The 15,912-nt window shown below is 38.6% G+C and overlaps 1 protein-coding gene across 1 annotated transcript in view; it reads left to right on the top strand.

Moving 5' to 3' along the window:
* The window catches only part of LOC107711792 (voltage-dependent L-type calcium channel subunit alpha-1D-like), a 112,774-nt gene that overhangs the window by 51,057 nt on the left and 45,805 nt on the right, over window positions 1-15,912 (top strand). Inside the window, exons 10-27 of the mRNA XM_016516842.1 lie at window positions 1,492-1,569; window positions 3,094-3,175; window positions 3,372-3,398; window positions 3,779-3,936; window positions 4,421-4,646; window positions 5,322-5,529; window positions 6,731-6,851; window positions 8,325-8,436; window positions 8,526-8,571; window positions 9,648-9,705; window positions 9,800-9,932; window positions 11,452-11,581; window positions 12,178-12,237; window positions 12,476-12,582; window positions 12,664-12,751; window positions 13,447-13,554; window positions 13,643-13,695; window positions 13,770-13,916. Of these exons, the coding sequence (XP_016372328.1) occupies window positions 1,492-1,569; window positions 3,094-3,175; window positions 3,372-3,398; window positions 3,779-3,936; window positions 4,421-4,646; window positions 5,322-5,529; window positions 6,731-6,851; window positions 8,325-8,436; window positions 8,526-8,571; window positions 9,648-9,705; window positions 9,800-9,932; window positions 11,452-11,581; window positions 12,178-12,237; window positions 12,476-12,582; window positions 12,664-12,751; window positions 13,447-13,554; window positions 13,643-13,695; window positions 13,770-13,916 (1,942 nt within the window). The remainder of the gene's footprint in view (window positions 1-1,491; window positions 1,570-3,093; window positions 3,176-3,371; window positions 3,399-3,778; window positions 3,937-4,420; window positions 4,647-5,321; window positions 5,530-6,730; window positions 6,852-8,324; window positions 8,437-8,525; window positions 8,572-9,647; window positions 9,706-9,799; window positions 9,933-11,451; window positions 11,582-12,177; window positions 12,238-12,475; window positions 12,583-12,663; window positions 12,752-13,446; window positions 13,555-13,642; window positions 13,696-13,769; window positions 13,917-15,912) is intronic.

Raw genomic sequence — 15,912 nt, forward strand, 5'->3', positions numbered from 1 at the left:
GTGGTGATTCTTTTGGAACCAGAGTCTGCACAGTGGTGATTCTTTTGACACGTTTGGAGCCCGAGTCTGCGCAGTGGTGACTCATTTGGAACCAGAGTCTGTGCAGTGGTGATTCTTTTGGAACCAGAGTCTGCACAGTGGTGATTCTTTTGACACGTTTGGAGCCCGAGTCTGCGCAGTGGTGACTCATTTGGAACCAGAGTCTGTGCAGTGGTGATTCTTTTGGAACCAGAGTCTGCACAGTGGTGATTCTTTTGACACGTTTGGAGCCCGAGTCTGCGCAGTGGTGACTCATTTGGAACCAGAGTCTGTGCAGTGGTGATTTGTTTGGAGCCCGAGTCTGCGCAGTGGTGACTCGTTTGGAGCCCGAGTCTGCGCAGTGGTGACTCGTTTGGAACCAGAGTCTGCGCAGTGGTGATCTTTTGGAGCCAGAGTCTGCACAGTGGTGATTCGTTTGGAGTCAGGGTCTGCGCAGTAGTGACTCGTTTGGAGCCAAAGTCTGCGCAGTGGTGATTCGTTTGGAGCCCCGAGTCTGCACAGTAGTGATTGTGAGTTGGAGCTGCAGTGTCAAAATCTGGCCCATACTCCCGCAGATCACAATCTCACTATCATGACACCACATCCCATTTTATAGCATCAAATAACTAATTAAAAGCAAACTTATTGAATATACATTAGCGTGACAAGAACTTTTGTTTGAGTTTGGCTCACGTCCCATTTGTTTATGACCTATACTGCAGCCAGCCGCCAGATGGTGATCGAAATGTTTTGGCTTCACTTTTCAGGTCATGAAACACTTAGATCAGATCTGTAACGGAATAATAGAAAATGCTACTTACTTACATATTATGTCAGATATATTACATTGCCAAACACTGATGGATTAAAAAGCTATCTGTCTATTGCATTTGACTTCTATAGAAACCTTTCCTCAGTAAAGAACATTTACGTAGGTATCAGAAGTGAAGGCAAATCTCACTACCAACCAAGTGTAATTCAGTTGAATAATTTATGGGTTGCTGTTAATGGGTTACACTTTCACATTGTGAGAGCCAAATAAATGGAAAAATCCAAGAATCCACAACACAGAGCTTAGTAAAACTAGAATTAGTTCAAATAACAATAGTTACAACATTATGTTGATGATAAAAATACACCACAATAGAAAATGTATAATCCAAAATGAAGGATAATGATCATTTGTAGCCCAACCTCTTTATTATGTACTTTGCATTAGTGTAAGTATGTGTAGCTTGGCTGTGTAGTGAAAGTGTGATTGTAGTTTTCGTTTTAGTCTTTGCTTTGTTATGCTTAATATTGAGTCAGAACAGCAAAACTACCTTCTGTGTCCTTCTTGTTTCTCTCATTTCCTTCTTTTTTCTCTCTGTCTATCTCTAGTGTTGTAGTATTGTAGTGCTGCTGTGTTTTTGTGCAGTAGACACTCATAGCTCCTCTCTGTTTGAATGCATGTGACCTGCTTGTGAACCGAAGGGGTTACGCTGGGCGATCTCACCCACAGGAAGAACACGGGAAAATCGGGCTCGTTCAGTCAGTCCACTGAGACTCATGGTAAATTTAGTTCAGTTTGTGTGTTTGAGTGTGACAGACACTTCATATGCGCAGCAACATATTCCGTTAAAACAACATTGCATTGAATATAGCGGCAAGAGACAAAACCCCGTTTTCTGTAGGTGCACACACCGCATTTTATTTTATTTGATCAAAACATACAGTAAAACGGTAATGTTGTGAATTATTATTACAATACAAAAAATCTTTACTATTTTAAAATATTTTCAAATGTAATTTATTCCTGTAGTATTTGTTGTTTAACTGGCATTTGTTAGCAACAGCCTATTCTTATTAAATACATTCATTTTTTATATAATATAGTTGCATACATTTCCAGTTAATCACCTTTTATATCTTTGCATGCCTTATCATAATCATACTTGTCGTGTATACCATGTTTTTGTGAGAATAAACCATTTTGAAGATTTATAACCTATAGACCATGCAAAGAACAAATTCCAAAGACCCCCATCAACACATTTTTTTATTTTTCTTCCTTATTGTGAGACCAGGTGTGACTCTTCAGAGTCAGTCTTTGTACACATCTACTAAATTTCATCAAAATGATTTTTCCCTTTTTGGGATTTTTTTTTTGTAAAATGGCCACACACTACATTTATGACTAGAAGAAAAAAAAGCCAGACAGAGACCAATAGGGCTATATGAGATCGCCAAGTTATAAACTGAGGAATATGCAGTTTGTTTGTATAATTTGTGTAATGTCATTTTCATTCCCTGACTAGCAGATGACATTTCAATCCTCTTCAATTTACACTTTTAGATGGAAAAAGTTTGCAAATTTTGTGAAATCACACACATTCACAGGATTGTTGAATATCATAGGCAGGCAATAATACATTTATGATACCTTAAAAACAATACATTTTAGTGCATAGGATGTTCAGACTGTGCTCCATCTGTTCCTGGTTCCTGTTTTAATAGTGTCCGGCTGTTCTTTGTTAATCAGTCATGTTTTGTCATTCTCTTTGTATGTGTCTCGGTCAGCTCCGTATATCATAAGTCAGGGCACTGGCCAGGGATTTCTAGAGCTGTCCCAATGTCATAATTGTTCCAAAACACAGAATGAATAATTCCTACAATGCACTCCAATAACCAGGGAGCATCATTGCTCACTTCGTTGCCTTCACAGCTGGAATGTAGCTAGGATATGTAACAGAAGTGAAACAAATCAGACCAGAAAGATATCAGTCCAGCTTGCTGACCAGTGATGTTCTTGAAGGATGCAGTGGTCTCAGCAAAGAAGATACCAGAGAGGAGCAGAGAGGGGGCCTCATTGTGGGCCCTCTGATTGACTGAAGGAGAATTTATTTGCATTGCCTAGAGTTTAGATGGTTCTTCGTACTGTGTGTGAGAGGCGGGGGCAATTTAGCATTATAGCATTTTAAATAAATTAATATGTTTTATTACAGTTTGTGTTAGCAAAAAAGCACTCCCTTTGCATTACAGTAGTGCAGGCTAGGCTCTCTTGTGCACAGTGATGTGTTTTCTGTGTCTCTGCAGCAAGCATCCCCACAAGTGAGACAGAGTCTGTGAACACAGAGAAGCCAGGAGAAGATGAGAAAGTCTGCTGTGGGCCCATCTGGTAAGCACACCATTTTTATACCTTATATACAGCTATATGGGAAGTTCTTCACACCCTTTTGTGCCTGCGATAACCTCCAAAGAAACTCCCAGCTCTTGAATCTCTAACGAAATGTTAACTAGTTGTCACATGCTGGAAGTTTTTTCATCAGCTTATAGCGTGGCATGAAGTGATGCCATATTTTTCACTTTTTCAGTCAGAAATTGACAAAGTCGAAGTTCAGGTCAGTAGCTCAGTGTGTGTTCGAAGCTGAATTCAATTCCAGTTGTGTGTGTTTGCTCATCATTCTACATGTCGGTGTGTGTGTGTGTGCGTGCGTTGTTTTGAACATTTAAAGCTCTTTATGTTGATGTGCTGCGGTGTGTCAGTGAATCTGTCAAGGCGCTTTGATGCTTGCTGCGTATGTTGTGTTTGATATGAATGCATTCGAAGGGCTTGGCTTTGCATTTCATTACATTAAAGCTTGAACAGTCTTCTGACCGTATCGCATGCATGGACACTCTAAACAGCATACAACATGTGTTCACATAAATGAACTGTGCAAATACACACGTTCAGTGTGTAGCGCTCGCAGTGCTGTGCAATCACATCCTATCTCTGCAGCCGCTGGCGTTGCTGGAACAGGTTTTGTCGCCGGAAGTGTCGAGCTGTGGTGAAATCCACCCTCTTCTATTGGCTGGTGATTCTGCTGGTGTTCCTCAATACACTCACAATATCATCCGAACATTATAACCAGCCCGACTGGCTCACGGAGGTCCAGGGTGAGAACTCACTGAAACTCTTCATGCTTTATACACCTTTGGATGTTGACACAAAAATGAATAAAGCTTGGTGTTCACTTTATTTTGATGGTTCCTTTAACACATTCTGTTGACTATAAGTAATGTTGCACCTAAATATCTACTAACTCTCATTAGTGTGTTTGTAGAGTATTAGTAGACTGGTAGGGTTAGGGTTAGAATATGTTGACATGTACTTGCAAAGTTACTTATAGTCAGTAGAAGGTCTGTTGGGGCACCATCACAATAAAGAGTTAGCAGATATTAATCAGACAAGTCTACTATACTCTTGTTGTTGTTTGTGGACATGTAGGTGCAAAGTTACTTATATTGTCAGCAGAATGCTCTAAAGGGACGATCAAAATAAAGTGTTACCAAAGCTTGATGACTGAAAAAAAATGATAACCAAAACTGCTCAGATAGATTACATGTATATCTCATTTGTTCTTGTTGTGTTTGTCTGCAGGTGTGGCTAATAAGGTGTTGTTAGCCCTGTTCACATGCGAGATGCTGATAAAAATGTACAGTCTGGGGCTGCAGGCATACTTTGTGTCACTTTTCAACCGCTTCGACTGCTTCGTAGTTTGCGGAGGCATTGTGGAGACGATCCTCGTGGAGCTTGAGATCATGTCTCCTCTCGGCATCTCAGTGTTTCGCTGCGTCCGGCTCCTCAGAATCTTTAAAGTCACACGGTGAGAAACAGCGCATATGATCAGCTGGTTTCTTATGCTGCCTTCATATCACTGTAAAGACAGGATGACAACTTTATTATAAGGTCCAATCTCGCCATTGACAAACCATTAACTATGATTTGTGCCTCAATAAACTCCTAATTTACTGCTTATTAATAGTTTAGTTTAGTTATTGGGTAGGATTAGGGATGTAGAATATGGTCATGCAGAATATGTGCTTGATAAGTACTAATAAACAGCAAATATGTTAATAAAAGGCATGCTAATAAACAAATAATTAATAGTGAGAACTGGTCCTTATACTAAAGTGTTACCCAACTTTCTCATCAGACTAATATTTGTTTCTCACACTTCACTGTTGATGTGTTTTGATGTGTCAGTAGTCAAAATATGGAACATATCAAACTGAAATATATGGGTAGTTGGTGCATAACATCATGTGTTTGTACTTCTGTACAAAAAAAGTCTTACTGCAGGGCCAGTTAAAATAAGTAAGCTAGATTAGACATGTCCTGGTAGGATTGCTCTCGAAGAGTCAATACAAATCAAAATACAAGCCAAAGTTCTGTTGAAATTGTTGTAACAGATGTTGTTTTTTGATGACTATAATCAATATGTGACTAATAACTAAAATATCATGGTGCTGATTGTATTGAGTCTTTTTTCTGTTTCTAGTCACTGGGCGGCTCTGAGTAACCTGGTGGCATCTCTTTTGAACTCCATGAAGTCCATTGCATCCCTACTGCTGTTGCTCTTCCTCTTCATCATCATCTTCAGTTTGCTTGGCATGCAGCTCTTCGGAGGGAAGTTTAACTTTGACGAGACTGTTACCAAACGAAGCACTTTTGACAACTTTCCTCAAGCCCTGCTGACTGTCTTTCAGGTGTGTGTGTCTGTGTGTACACTAGCGTTCAAAACTTTGGAGTCAGTAAGATTTTTTAGTGTTTGTGAAAGAAATGTATTGCTTACCAAGACTACATTTATTTTATCAAAACTACAGTGAAAACAGTAAGATTGTGAAATAATATGTGACTCTGGACCACAAAACCAGTCATAAGGGTCAATTTTTCAAAATTGAGATTTATACATCATCTGAAAGCTGAATAAATAAGCTTTCCGTTGATGTATGGTTTGGACAATATTTGGCCGAGATACAACTATTTGAAAATCTGGAATCTGAGGGTGTAAAAAAATCTAAATATTGAGAAAATCGCCTTTAAAGTTGTCCAAATTAAGTTCTTAGCCATGCATATTACTAATCAAAAATTAAGTTTTGATATATTTACGGTAGGAAATTTACCTAATATCTTCATGGATCATACTTAATATCCTAATGATTTTTGGCATAAAAGAAAAATGGATAATTTTGACCCATACAATGTATTGTTGGCTATTGCTACAAATATACCCCAGCGACTTAAGACTGCTTTTGTGCTCCAGGGTCACATATTACAATTTAAAACAACTGTTTTAACCGTCTATTTTAATATAATAAAAAATTCAATTTATTCATATGATGGAAAAGCTGAATTTTCAGCATCATTACTCCAGTTTTCAGTATCACATGCTCCTTCAGAAATCATTCTGATCTGGTGCTCAACCATTCTTAAGATACTTTGGAAGTTAAAAAAGTTCAACAGAACATTGTTTATTTTAAATCTTTTTTTGTGTAAGTCTGTACTATTACCCAAACTTTTAAACAGTAGTTTTTCATTTACACAAACATGCATGCATGTTCAAAGACTTGTTCATGTTCTGCCCCTGCCTTCCATAACATACCATGGTATGAATGATAGTACTGTGCTATTCCTTGAAGTACCATGGAATACTTAGCAAATACCTGCTGTAATCATAAAATACCATGTATTATATCAGTCTGTTACAATCACACACATTATGCATATAATATAATGTATAGCTTGTTTGGCAATATTTGGATAGTTTACAACATGAACATTAAGTTTGCATGAAAGCAGCATGTACAATTATTAAAGAAACAGCTTTAGATGCAGCATATCCAGCCAGTAGAACATGTGTTGTCAAATAACCATTTGTAAATCTGTACATTTTTTCTTGCTCATCAGATCCTGACGGGTGAGGATTGGAATACAGTCATGTATGATGGGATCATGGCATATGGGGGCCCCTCCTCCTCAGGCATGCTTGTGTGCATCTACTTCATCATCCTCTTCATCTGTGGAAACTGTATCTTTTCTTCTGTTTAGCCTGTTTGAAGTCACATCCTTACTGTATAAGATTTCTTCAGACTGTGTTGAACTGACCAAACAAGCAGCTGAACTCAAGCTGAAGAGGGAAATTAAAGCTGTTCTGCAGATTTGTAGTGATGAAAGCAAAAGCATATGTTTAAAGAGACAATGGGCAATGAAATTAACTTTGTACATTTTGAGGCCTAAAGTGACCAAAAACATAAACGCAAATTTTGATTTCACACATTGTTGCATTCTGAAAAGTGTCTAACCGCATTTCTTAAACAGGTCATGAACTGCCCTTTTTATTATTTTGTACTGTTCTCTGAGATTTTTACATCAAAAAACAACGTAATAGGCTATTTTCTGTCCTGTTTTGACCCCCCTCATCAGAACGCTCTGTTTGAATAGGCGTGGAGGATTGTAGACTCGGAAGTAAACGCCCACTGCTGTGATTGGCTAACAATTGTGTATGTTTGACAGTCTACGTCCTTCACAGATGGGCGCTGCTGTGATTTAGGTCAAAAACACAATACATAGCAAACGATCTGTTTAACAGACAAAGCAATAGTGATCACGTAATAAAAACAGTTACTCACATTTGTGTGTTGCGGCATTACTGTCGGATCCAATTTAGTCGTTAATTAATCAAATTATTCTTTGTTTATAAACAAATCCGCAGTAAAATGAAGTGACCCGACCCATATCTCAACCTCGCTGGCAGCAAATGCGAAACTGACAAGCGTTTCAGAACATTAAGTACACAGTAAGTACATAGTCATGGAGGTCTGAGTGGGATTGATTTTATGTCCCGCTAAAAATAAGTTATTTCTTTTATGTTTTGTCCCGCTTTCTCCTGCAAAATCCCACAGGTAGAGGGCAATGCAGATTGTTCGGTCCTGTTCCAGTATGATTCTATCTTGCGTTTTTACCATTCCCACACAAGCATGACACTTCTGACTTTACCTTGGTGCATTTATTGCAGCAGGCCAACGGAAGTGCTTTATCTTCCTGTCACATACAACTAAAAAGCATTGAAAATATTCAACCCTGCACCTGTAAGCCATTTATCTTCAATAGACAAATAACATTCTGTACCTTAAAGCATAAAATAAATTTGAGTAAATTAGACATTTGTATTTTCACAAGTAATTCTTTTCCTGTGCACACATCAGTATTTTCCCTCACACACAAACTTGTCCAATGCCACACCAAGTTAATTTGGGTTCCACAGGCTTCTACATTGTACCAAATGCTCAAATGCACAGTAGTTAAAAATATGGAATATAAAAAGGGACCCGACATATTCTTGGACTGAGCTCAGCTGAACTTCTGCATGGTGGAGCAACAGTTGGAAGAAAATGGCAAATGGCGTTTGTACACTTACAATAACTATGTATCTTTCGCTTTCTAATACTGATCGGGAGAGAACTGAATGTGCTCCTTTTAATTTCTTAACACGTCTGATCAGACATCTTACTGAACGTCTTCTTGGCCATTGCTGTGGATAACCTGGCAGATGCTGAAAGTCTGAACTCAGCCCAGAAAGAGGAAGAGAAGAGGAACAAGAGGAAGAAAAGCAGGTGAGCGCTCCTCTCTGATACCCTGAGAAGCGTTTCATTCAGATACTGAGCACAAACATCTGCTAACGTACAGAGTGTGTTTTGTGCAGGAGTATGAGCATACACACGAGAGATGGTGACGATGGAGACGTCAAGGTGGGTGACATGGCTCTCTGGAGTACTTGACTAGTCATGTGTTTATTTCTTTGCTAAGTGGCTATACTGAACATGATCACAAGAAGCTGCTGAGGGTCAAGCTACCACCCTGACAGGGTTTATGTTCTGTCGATCTGTGCTACCCTGTCAGATTTTACTACCTCCTATTAAAACAGTAGGTAGTACAATTCTACCTTTCAAAGTATGGTTTATTAACGTCTACACCTACCCCAACCCTAAGCCTACCCCTTACAGTAATGCAGATACAGTAATTATGTGTAGTTTAGGGTTGTGGCTAAGAAGGGATACAGCTAAGGCCGGAAACCAACAATAAATACATTTTTCTACCTATTAGATTGTGTTTTATTAAAGGGTTAGTTATCCCAAAAATTAAAATTCTGTCATTAATTACTCACCCTCAGGTCATTCCAAACCCGTAAGTCCTCCGTTCATCTTCAGATATTTTAAATACGTAATCAACGTAATCATGTTCGGTAGACAGTGCGCATGCTAAACGTAAACAACGCTGATTACGTTCTGGGGTATGCTCCAAAATGGCGGAAGAATTGCTGAATCAATTATGTTATTATTGTTTTCTTTGCGCACAAAAAGTATTCTCGTAGCTTCGTAAAATTACGGTTGAACCCCCTATTTTACCGATGTCATTGCTATGTTTCTGGATCTTGATCGTTTTAGTATCCTTGCTGTCTATGGGAGGGTCAGAGAGCTCTCAGATTTCATCAAAAATATCTTAATTTGTGTTCTGAAGATGAACGGAGGTCTTACGGGTTTGGAACGACATGAGGGTGAGTAATTAATGACAGAATTTTCCTTTTTGGGTGAACTAACCCTTTAACGTCTACACCTGCCCCAAACCCTAAACCTAACTTACCCCTTACAGTAATGCAAATACAGTAATTATTGTTGTTCGGCGTGAGAAAAAGGACGCAATATTGATGTGCTCATGCCCAATAAGCCCTGGTAGGACAATCTGACCAAAATATCAGGACGTTTACTATGTTATAACGAGCAGATGACTCTACATTATCACTATTACTGAGGTCCTTTGGTTGCAGGCATCTGGTGATCAGGAGGGTGATCAGGATCAGACAGAGGACATGATTGACTCCTCAGGTGAACCTCTAATAGTGTTTACCACTCAGCTCTGCACATGAGCTCCAGTGATGTCAGCTGATCACTGTGATTGTGTTTGTATGTTTGTATGTAGAGGAGGATGAGGAAGATGAGCCCGAGGTACCATCAGGCCAGCGGCCGCTGAGGCTGTCAGAGCTGAACCTCAGAGAAAAGATGCCACCCATCCCAGAGGGCAGCGCCTTCTTCATCCTTAGCAACACCAACCCGTATGTCATACAAATCTTTAAAGTTCACTCAGAAATGAGACCTCTACCATCATTTGGTCACCCCCATTCCAAATCAGTATGACTTTATTTACATCTACATTTTTTCATTTAGTAGACACTTTTATCCAAAGTCACTTACAAATGTGGAATATCACAAGCAATTTATCATAACATATGCATAGTGCAAAATGGCAAGTTTAAAGTAGAAGTTAGATTAGTACACAAGCTACAGCAGAAGTACAGTGCCTTGTGAAAGTATTCACACCCTTTCATTTTTTTCACATTTTGTTATGTTGCTGCCTTATGTTAAACTGCTTTAAATTACTTTTCCCCCCCACATCAATCTACACTCCATACACCATAACGACAAAGCAAAAAACAGGTGTTTAACATATTTGCAAATTTATTTAAAATAAAAAACTTAAATGATTCCATTGCATAAGTATTCATACCCTTATCTGGGACAGTTGAAATTTAGCTCAGGAGCATTCATATTGCATGTAGATGTTACTGCACTTAAAGTGAAGTTAACCTGTGGCAAATTCAATTGAATGAGTATGATTTGGACAGACACACATATCAGGTCTAAAAGCTGATAATGCATATCAGAGCAAAAACCAAGCCCTCAGGTAAAAACTGCCTGTAGAGCTCAGAAACAGGATTGCGTCAAGCCACACATCTGGGGAAGAGTTCAGAAAAAAAATCTGCTGCATTGAAGGTTCACAGAAGCATGTAGTCCGGGCTTGAGTTTGTGAGGTGAAGAGGTGAGGAGAAGAATAGCAGATAATTGCCAAATGCTGATGAGCAAATCCTGTCGCATCATACCCAAAAAGACTTGAGACTGTAAAGGTGCTTCAACCAAGTACTGAGTTAATGCAATGTACTTATTTTTTTTTTTATATAGATTTTTTTTTATAGATTTACAAAGTTGTGACAATTCTATTTTTCCTTTGTCATTATTGTGTATGGAGTGTAGATTGATGTGGAAAAAAAGTAATTCAAAGCAGTTTAACATAAGGCAGCAACATAACAAAACGTGAAAAAAATGAAGGGGTATGAATACTTTCACAAGGCACTGTAAATATGCAGAAAAGAAGAGAACAAGAACCATTTTTTAACAAATAAGGGATATATATGCTTGTGAACACTTTCTTTTTTCAGTGGTTACAAGAGCAGATGTTTAGCAGAATGTTCACGCTGCTCTTTTACATACAAGCACAACAAAAGATTATTAAAGTACTGATTTAAATGTACTTCAATGCTTTTAATCTGACACTATTACAAAGTTTAGTTTTTTGAAGTGCAAGTTTAGTTTAAGTACACTTAAGTGGACTTATATTTTATTATTTTTACATAACCTTCAAGTATACTTTTAAGATTGGAAGTACATTACAAATACACACCTCTAATACAAACAAGAACGCTTCTTTTTTACAAGGCGTTTCAAAAACATCTTTTGGACTGCCATATTGTTCATTCTCACACACTGTTGTCCGTCTGATCTCTGTCTGTAACGCAGGATCCGTGTGGCGTGCCATCGGCTCATCAATCATCAGATCTTCACCAACCTCATCCTCATCTTCATCATGCTGAGCTCTGTCTCGCTGGCAGCCGAGGACCCCATCCGTAACTTCTCTGCCCGAAACATTGTAAAACCTGCACGATCAAAACACTGTGTCATCTGTTCTTTTGAATAGTGTAAAATTCACAAATATGAGGAAAATTGGAATTTCTTCTTTTGAACACAAGATCCTAGTTATGCAGCGTCATTTAGACTCATTGAACTAGAGTCTTTTTAACCTTATTTTCACGTTCACAGTTTGAAGGAGTAATTATTTCCAAACAGGAATTCACAAGATGCTTCAAATGCAGATTCACTATTTACCTACTGAAGCATTTCACTGATCCAGGGAACACATAATATCATCTAGATAGCATTAACCTTAATCAGGTTTAACATTTAACACGGCTATTAACTAGAGAGTAATAACTAGGTAGGTAATATGTAGCATATGCACATTGTAATGTCAGTGGATGATGGGCTCCTCCAGCTGAGTCTGGTTCCTCTCAAGATTCATTTTTCTCATTTTTCTTTTGCTACTGCAACCTTGCACAGTCCTATTTGGCTGCTCACTTAAACAGCTTTAAGCTATTACTGCTTTGAAACAACATGGATTGTGAAGGAGCTGCGGAAATGAAATAACTTGAACCGACTGAATTTTTTGCTGTTGCGTTCTCTGTGCAGGTTCTTGGTTATTTTGACTATGCCTTCACTGCTATATTTACAGTGGAGATCTTGTTGAAGGTAAAGACTCCTGTCTTATTTCCATCTGCACACTGTACAATGTGACTATAACTCTCTTACCTGTTCTAGTTTATAAAGATGTGCTTTACTAGTTTCTTATTTGGGGTTACTGAGTTGGACAGGAATTTACAACCCAATTCAGACTGTTTCTATTAAATCTAAATGTAATAAATACAATTGGAAATAATTCCTCTAGCTTCAAGCAGTTTAGTTCACCCGTCTTTGTTGTGTTCATCAGATGACTGCGTTTGGTGCTTTCCTTCACAAAGGAGCTTTCTGCAGAAATTACTTTAATTTGCTGGATCTGCTGGTGGTTGGAGTCTCCCTCGTTTCCTTCGGCATACAGTACGTAAATATCACGACACGCATTACTGGATTATTTCATTCTGTGCATTTGAAGACAGTCACTGTGCTCGTGTTCGGCAGATCGTCGGCCATTTCAGTGGTGAAGATCTTAAGGATTCTGCGTGTGCTTCGACCTCTGAGAGCCATCAACAGAGCCAAGGGACTCAAAGTCAGGCACTGCTATATTTGTTTGACACAAGTATAATGTGAAGCTCACCAGATACAAAAGATTGTGAAGATCTGAGTAAAGGTGCCACAGTATTGGTTAGATTCATAAACAAGGTGCAGAGAAGTCACAAAAGTGGCAGCTGTGAGAGTTTATTTGGACATTATAGAAGGTTGAAGGTGATATAATGTAGCAGATGGCAAAGACAATTTGACGTTGACTGAAAAAAGGGTAACACTTATTTTCGACATTCTACTAACTAAAAGTAAATTTGCAACTACAAGTCATCAGAATATTAGTAGTCTGTCTGCTTAATATCTGCTAACTCTTTGTTTTGATGATTAATCTACTCATTGGGGCCCATTCAATCAAATTTTGTTTGGATGCAAACATTAGTCTTGCCTTGACATTCTTGACTGAGAGTAGGGGTCATGTCATACATGTTTTATGCTCTGATAACTGAACAACTGCAGTGTGAAATATTTTCAAAACAATCTCGCTACTTTTTGAGTTTGGACAATTCCTGTATGTTTTCATGCAATGAACTCTTGTAAAAGTAAAATATCAAGCAAAATTGCATGTCTCATGTCACGACTCCTTTAGAATAAGATTAAAACTCATAATCTGTTACCGTTTTAATTGTAAAATGCACACATGAACAAAACTGTTTTCTTTGCTTTCTCTCTCTGCCAATGCAGCATGTGGTTCAGTGTGTGTTTGTGGCCATCAGGACGATTGGGAACATCATGATTGTCACCACACTTCTTCAGTTCATGTTTGCCTGTATCGGTGTGCAGCTGTTTAAGGTGCCCCAGCAAAGCAGGATTTCACATTTAACCAACTCCATTAACAAACAGTTTTCATTGTTACATGATGAAAATGTGTTGTCCTCAGGGGAAGTTCTACTGCTGTTCTGATGATGCAAAGACAAGTCCAGAGGACTGCAGGTGAGCGAATGAAGTGTTTCACAGTGAATACACAGTGTCTGCGTGTGTGTCCTACCATCTTTTTGTATTTCTAGAGGGACGTATATCGTGTACAGTATTGGTGAAACGGCACTGCCACAAATGCGTGAGAGGATCTGGTACAACAGTGACTTTAACTTTGATAATGTGCTGATGGCTATGATGGCCCTCTTCACCGTCTCAACGTTTGAGGGCTGGCCGGCGTAAGACCATAGCGCACACACACACATTCACACAGGGTTATGTACCTTACCCCCCAAATACCCCCCGCCACGCACACATTTTTACATCGTTCACCAATGATTGCCTCTAATGGATGTTTTGTTAGATTTAATTCGCTTCTGGTGACAGTTTTGTCCCCAAACTAAAGCTAAACAAACAGATATACACTCACACAAATACAAATTGTTCACAAATAAGACAATAAACCTACAAAAGCTAAAAATATGAAACTAAGATAAATCCTAAGTACAACAGATTGACAGCTTTTATGCCTAATTGTTCTTGTTAAATTGTTATTTGTTAAACACAAACATTAGAAGCCAGGATTCTAAGAAATATGCTATTTCTTAACATACTTAAGTACACTTTTTGACATTAAAGTATATATCAGTTTACCGTAAATGCTTGTCAGTACAGTACACTTAACATACTATATATGTAGACAATAGATGTAATATTGAAATTACACTGCAAAAAATTATTTTCTTACTGGGTATTTTTGTCTTGTTTTCTAGTAAAAATATCTAAACATTCTTGAATTAAGATGCAGTTACTTGAAAAGCAAAATGACTTAAGGTATTAAGTCTTGTTTTCTGAAAAATGTGTCAATATTTTGTTAGTTTTGCTTGAAACAAGAAAAATATCCACGATGGGGTAAGAAATATAATCTTAATTCATGTCACGTTTATGGTCGGTTTTTGTTTTGTTTTCCCTGTGTTCCTGCCTCCTGTTTCTTTATGCCCGTATTTGGTCCTTCCGGTTCCTGTCCCCATTTAGTTCCATTTGTTCCAGGTGTTCCTAGTTATTAGTTATCCTCCACACCTGTCTACCCCTCGTTATCTGCCCTATTTGAGTTATAGCCCGTTCTGTTCTCTCTTGTCTGGAATTGTTGATGTCTACCCTTGCTACGTGTGTTTTCATGTTTCCCTGGATACTATTAAAAGTCTATACGTTTGAATTCGACTCTGCGTCTCCTCATTCCTGGCTCCGTGCTCCTCACAGTAGCGAGCCGTGACAGAATTCTAGACCCAACAAAAAAGTAAATGGCGCTCCTTCTCCCCGTTTTTGTTTTCGGTTTTTTGAAAGTTTTTTTGTTTTCCCTGTTTTTCCCCCGCGATCATGGAAATCGCCGCTTGTTTCGCCGCCTTAGCCCGCAGAGATCTCCCCTTCTTGGAGTATGCTTGGAAATTCTGCGGGCTCGCCACGGTGACGGCTTTGGACGACGCCACGCTCAACTCGCTGTTCTAAATCGGGGCTAATTACCATCGCCCCGTGGACCTCCCAGACACCAAGGGACTAAGCTGGAGGGAAGGGATCCTCTGATGTCTCCTGATTCCCCCGAGTTAGCCAGCCCCACTCCTCCAGAGCGCCCTCCAGAGTCAGCTCCTCCAGAGCGCCCTCCAATGCCCGCTCCTCCAGATCTGCCCTATTTGAGTTCTAACCCGTTCTGTTCTCCCTTGTCTGGAATTGTTGATGTCTACCCTTGCTACGTGTGTTTTCCCGTTTCCCTGGATATTAAGTCTATAAGTTTGAATTTGACTCTGCGTCTCCTCATTCCTCACTCCTCACAGTAGCAAGCCGTGACAATTCAAAGGCAAAACAAGATTTTTTTTTTTTTTCCAATTGGCAGATATTTTTACTTGTTTTAGGCAAAAAAATAACAAAATATTGGTACATTTTCTTCAAGTCATTTTGCTTCTCAAGTAAATGCATCTTGATTCAAGAATGTTTAGATATTTATACTAGAAAACATAATAATAAAAAAAATGTTTTTGCAGTGTATAAAGATATACTTAAATCCTACTCATTCCTACTAGTTCAGCTAACTGCATTTAATATACAGTTAAAGTATAATACATTTCCATTTAATTGCAGTTAACATTCAATTAAGCATCCAAAGCATTACATTCAGTTAACCCTTAAGCAGATATCTTAAAGTAAAATACTGTATTTTCATAATAAGTACTCTTTTTTTTA

The sequence above is a fragment of the Sinocyclocheilus rhinocerous genome, unplaced genomic scaffold, assembly GCF_001515625.1.
Source record: "Sinocyclocheilus rhinocerous isolate Xijiao unplaced genomic scaffold, SAMN03320098_v1.1 scaffold958, whole genome shotgun sequence".
NCBI lineage: Eukaryota > Metazoa > Chordata > Actinopteri > Cypriniformes > Cyprinidae > Sinocyclocheilus > Sinocyclocheilus rhinocerous.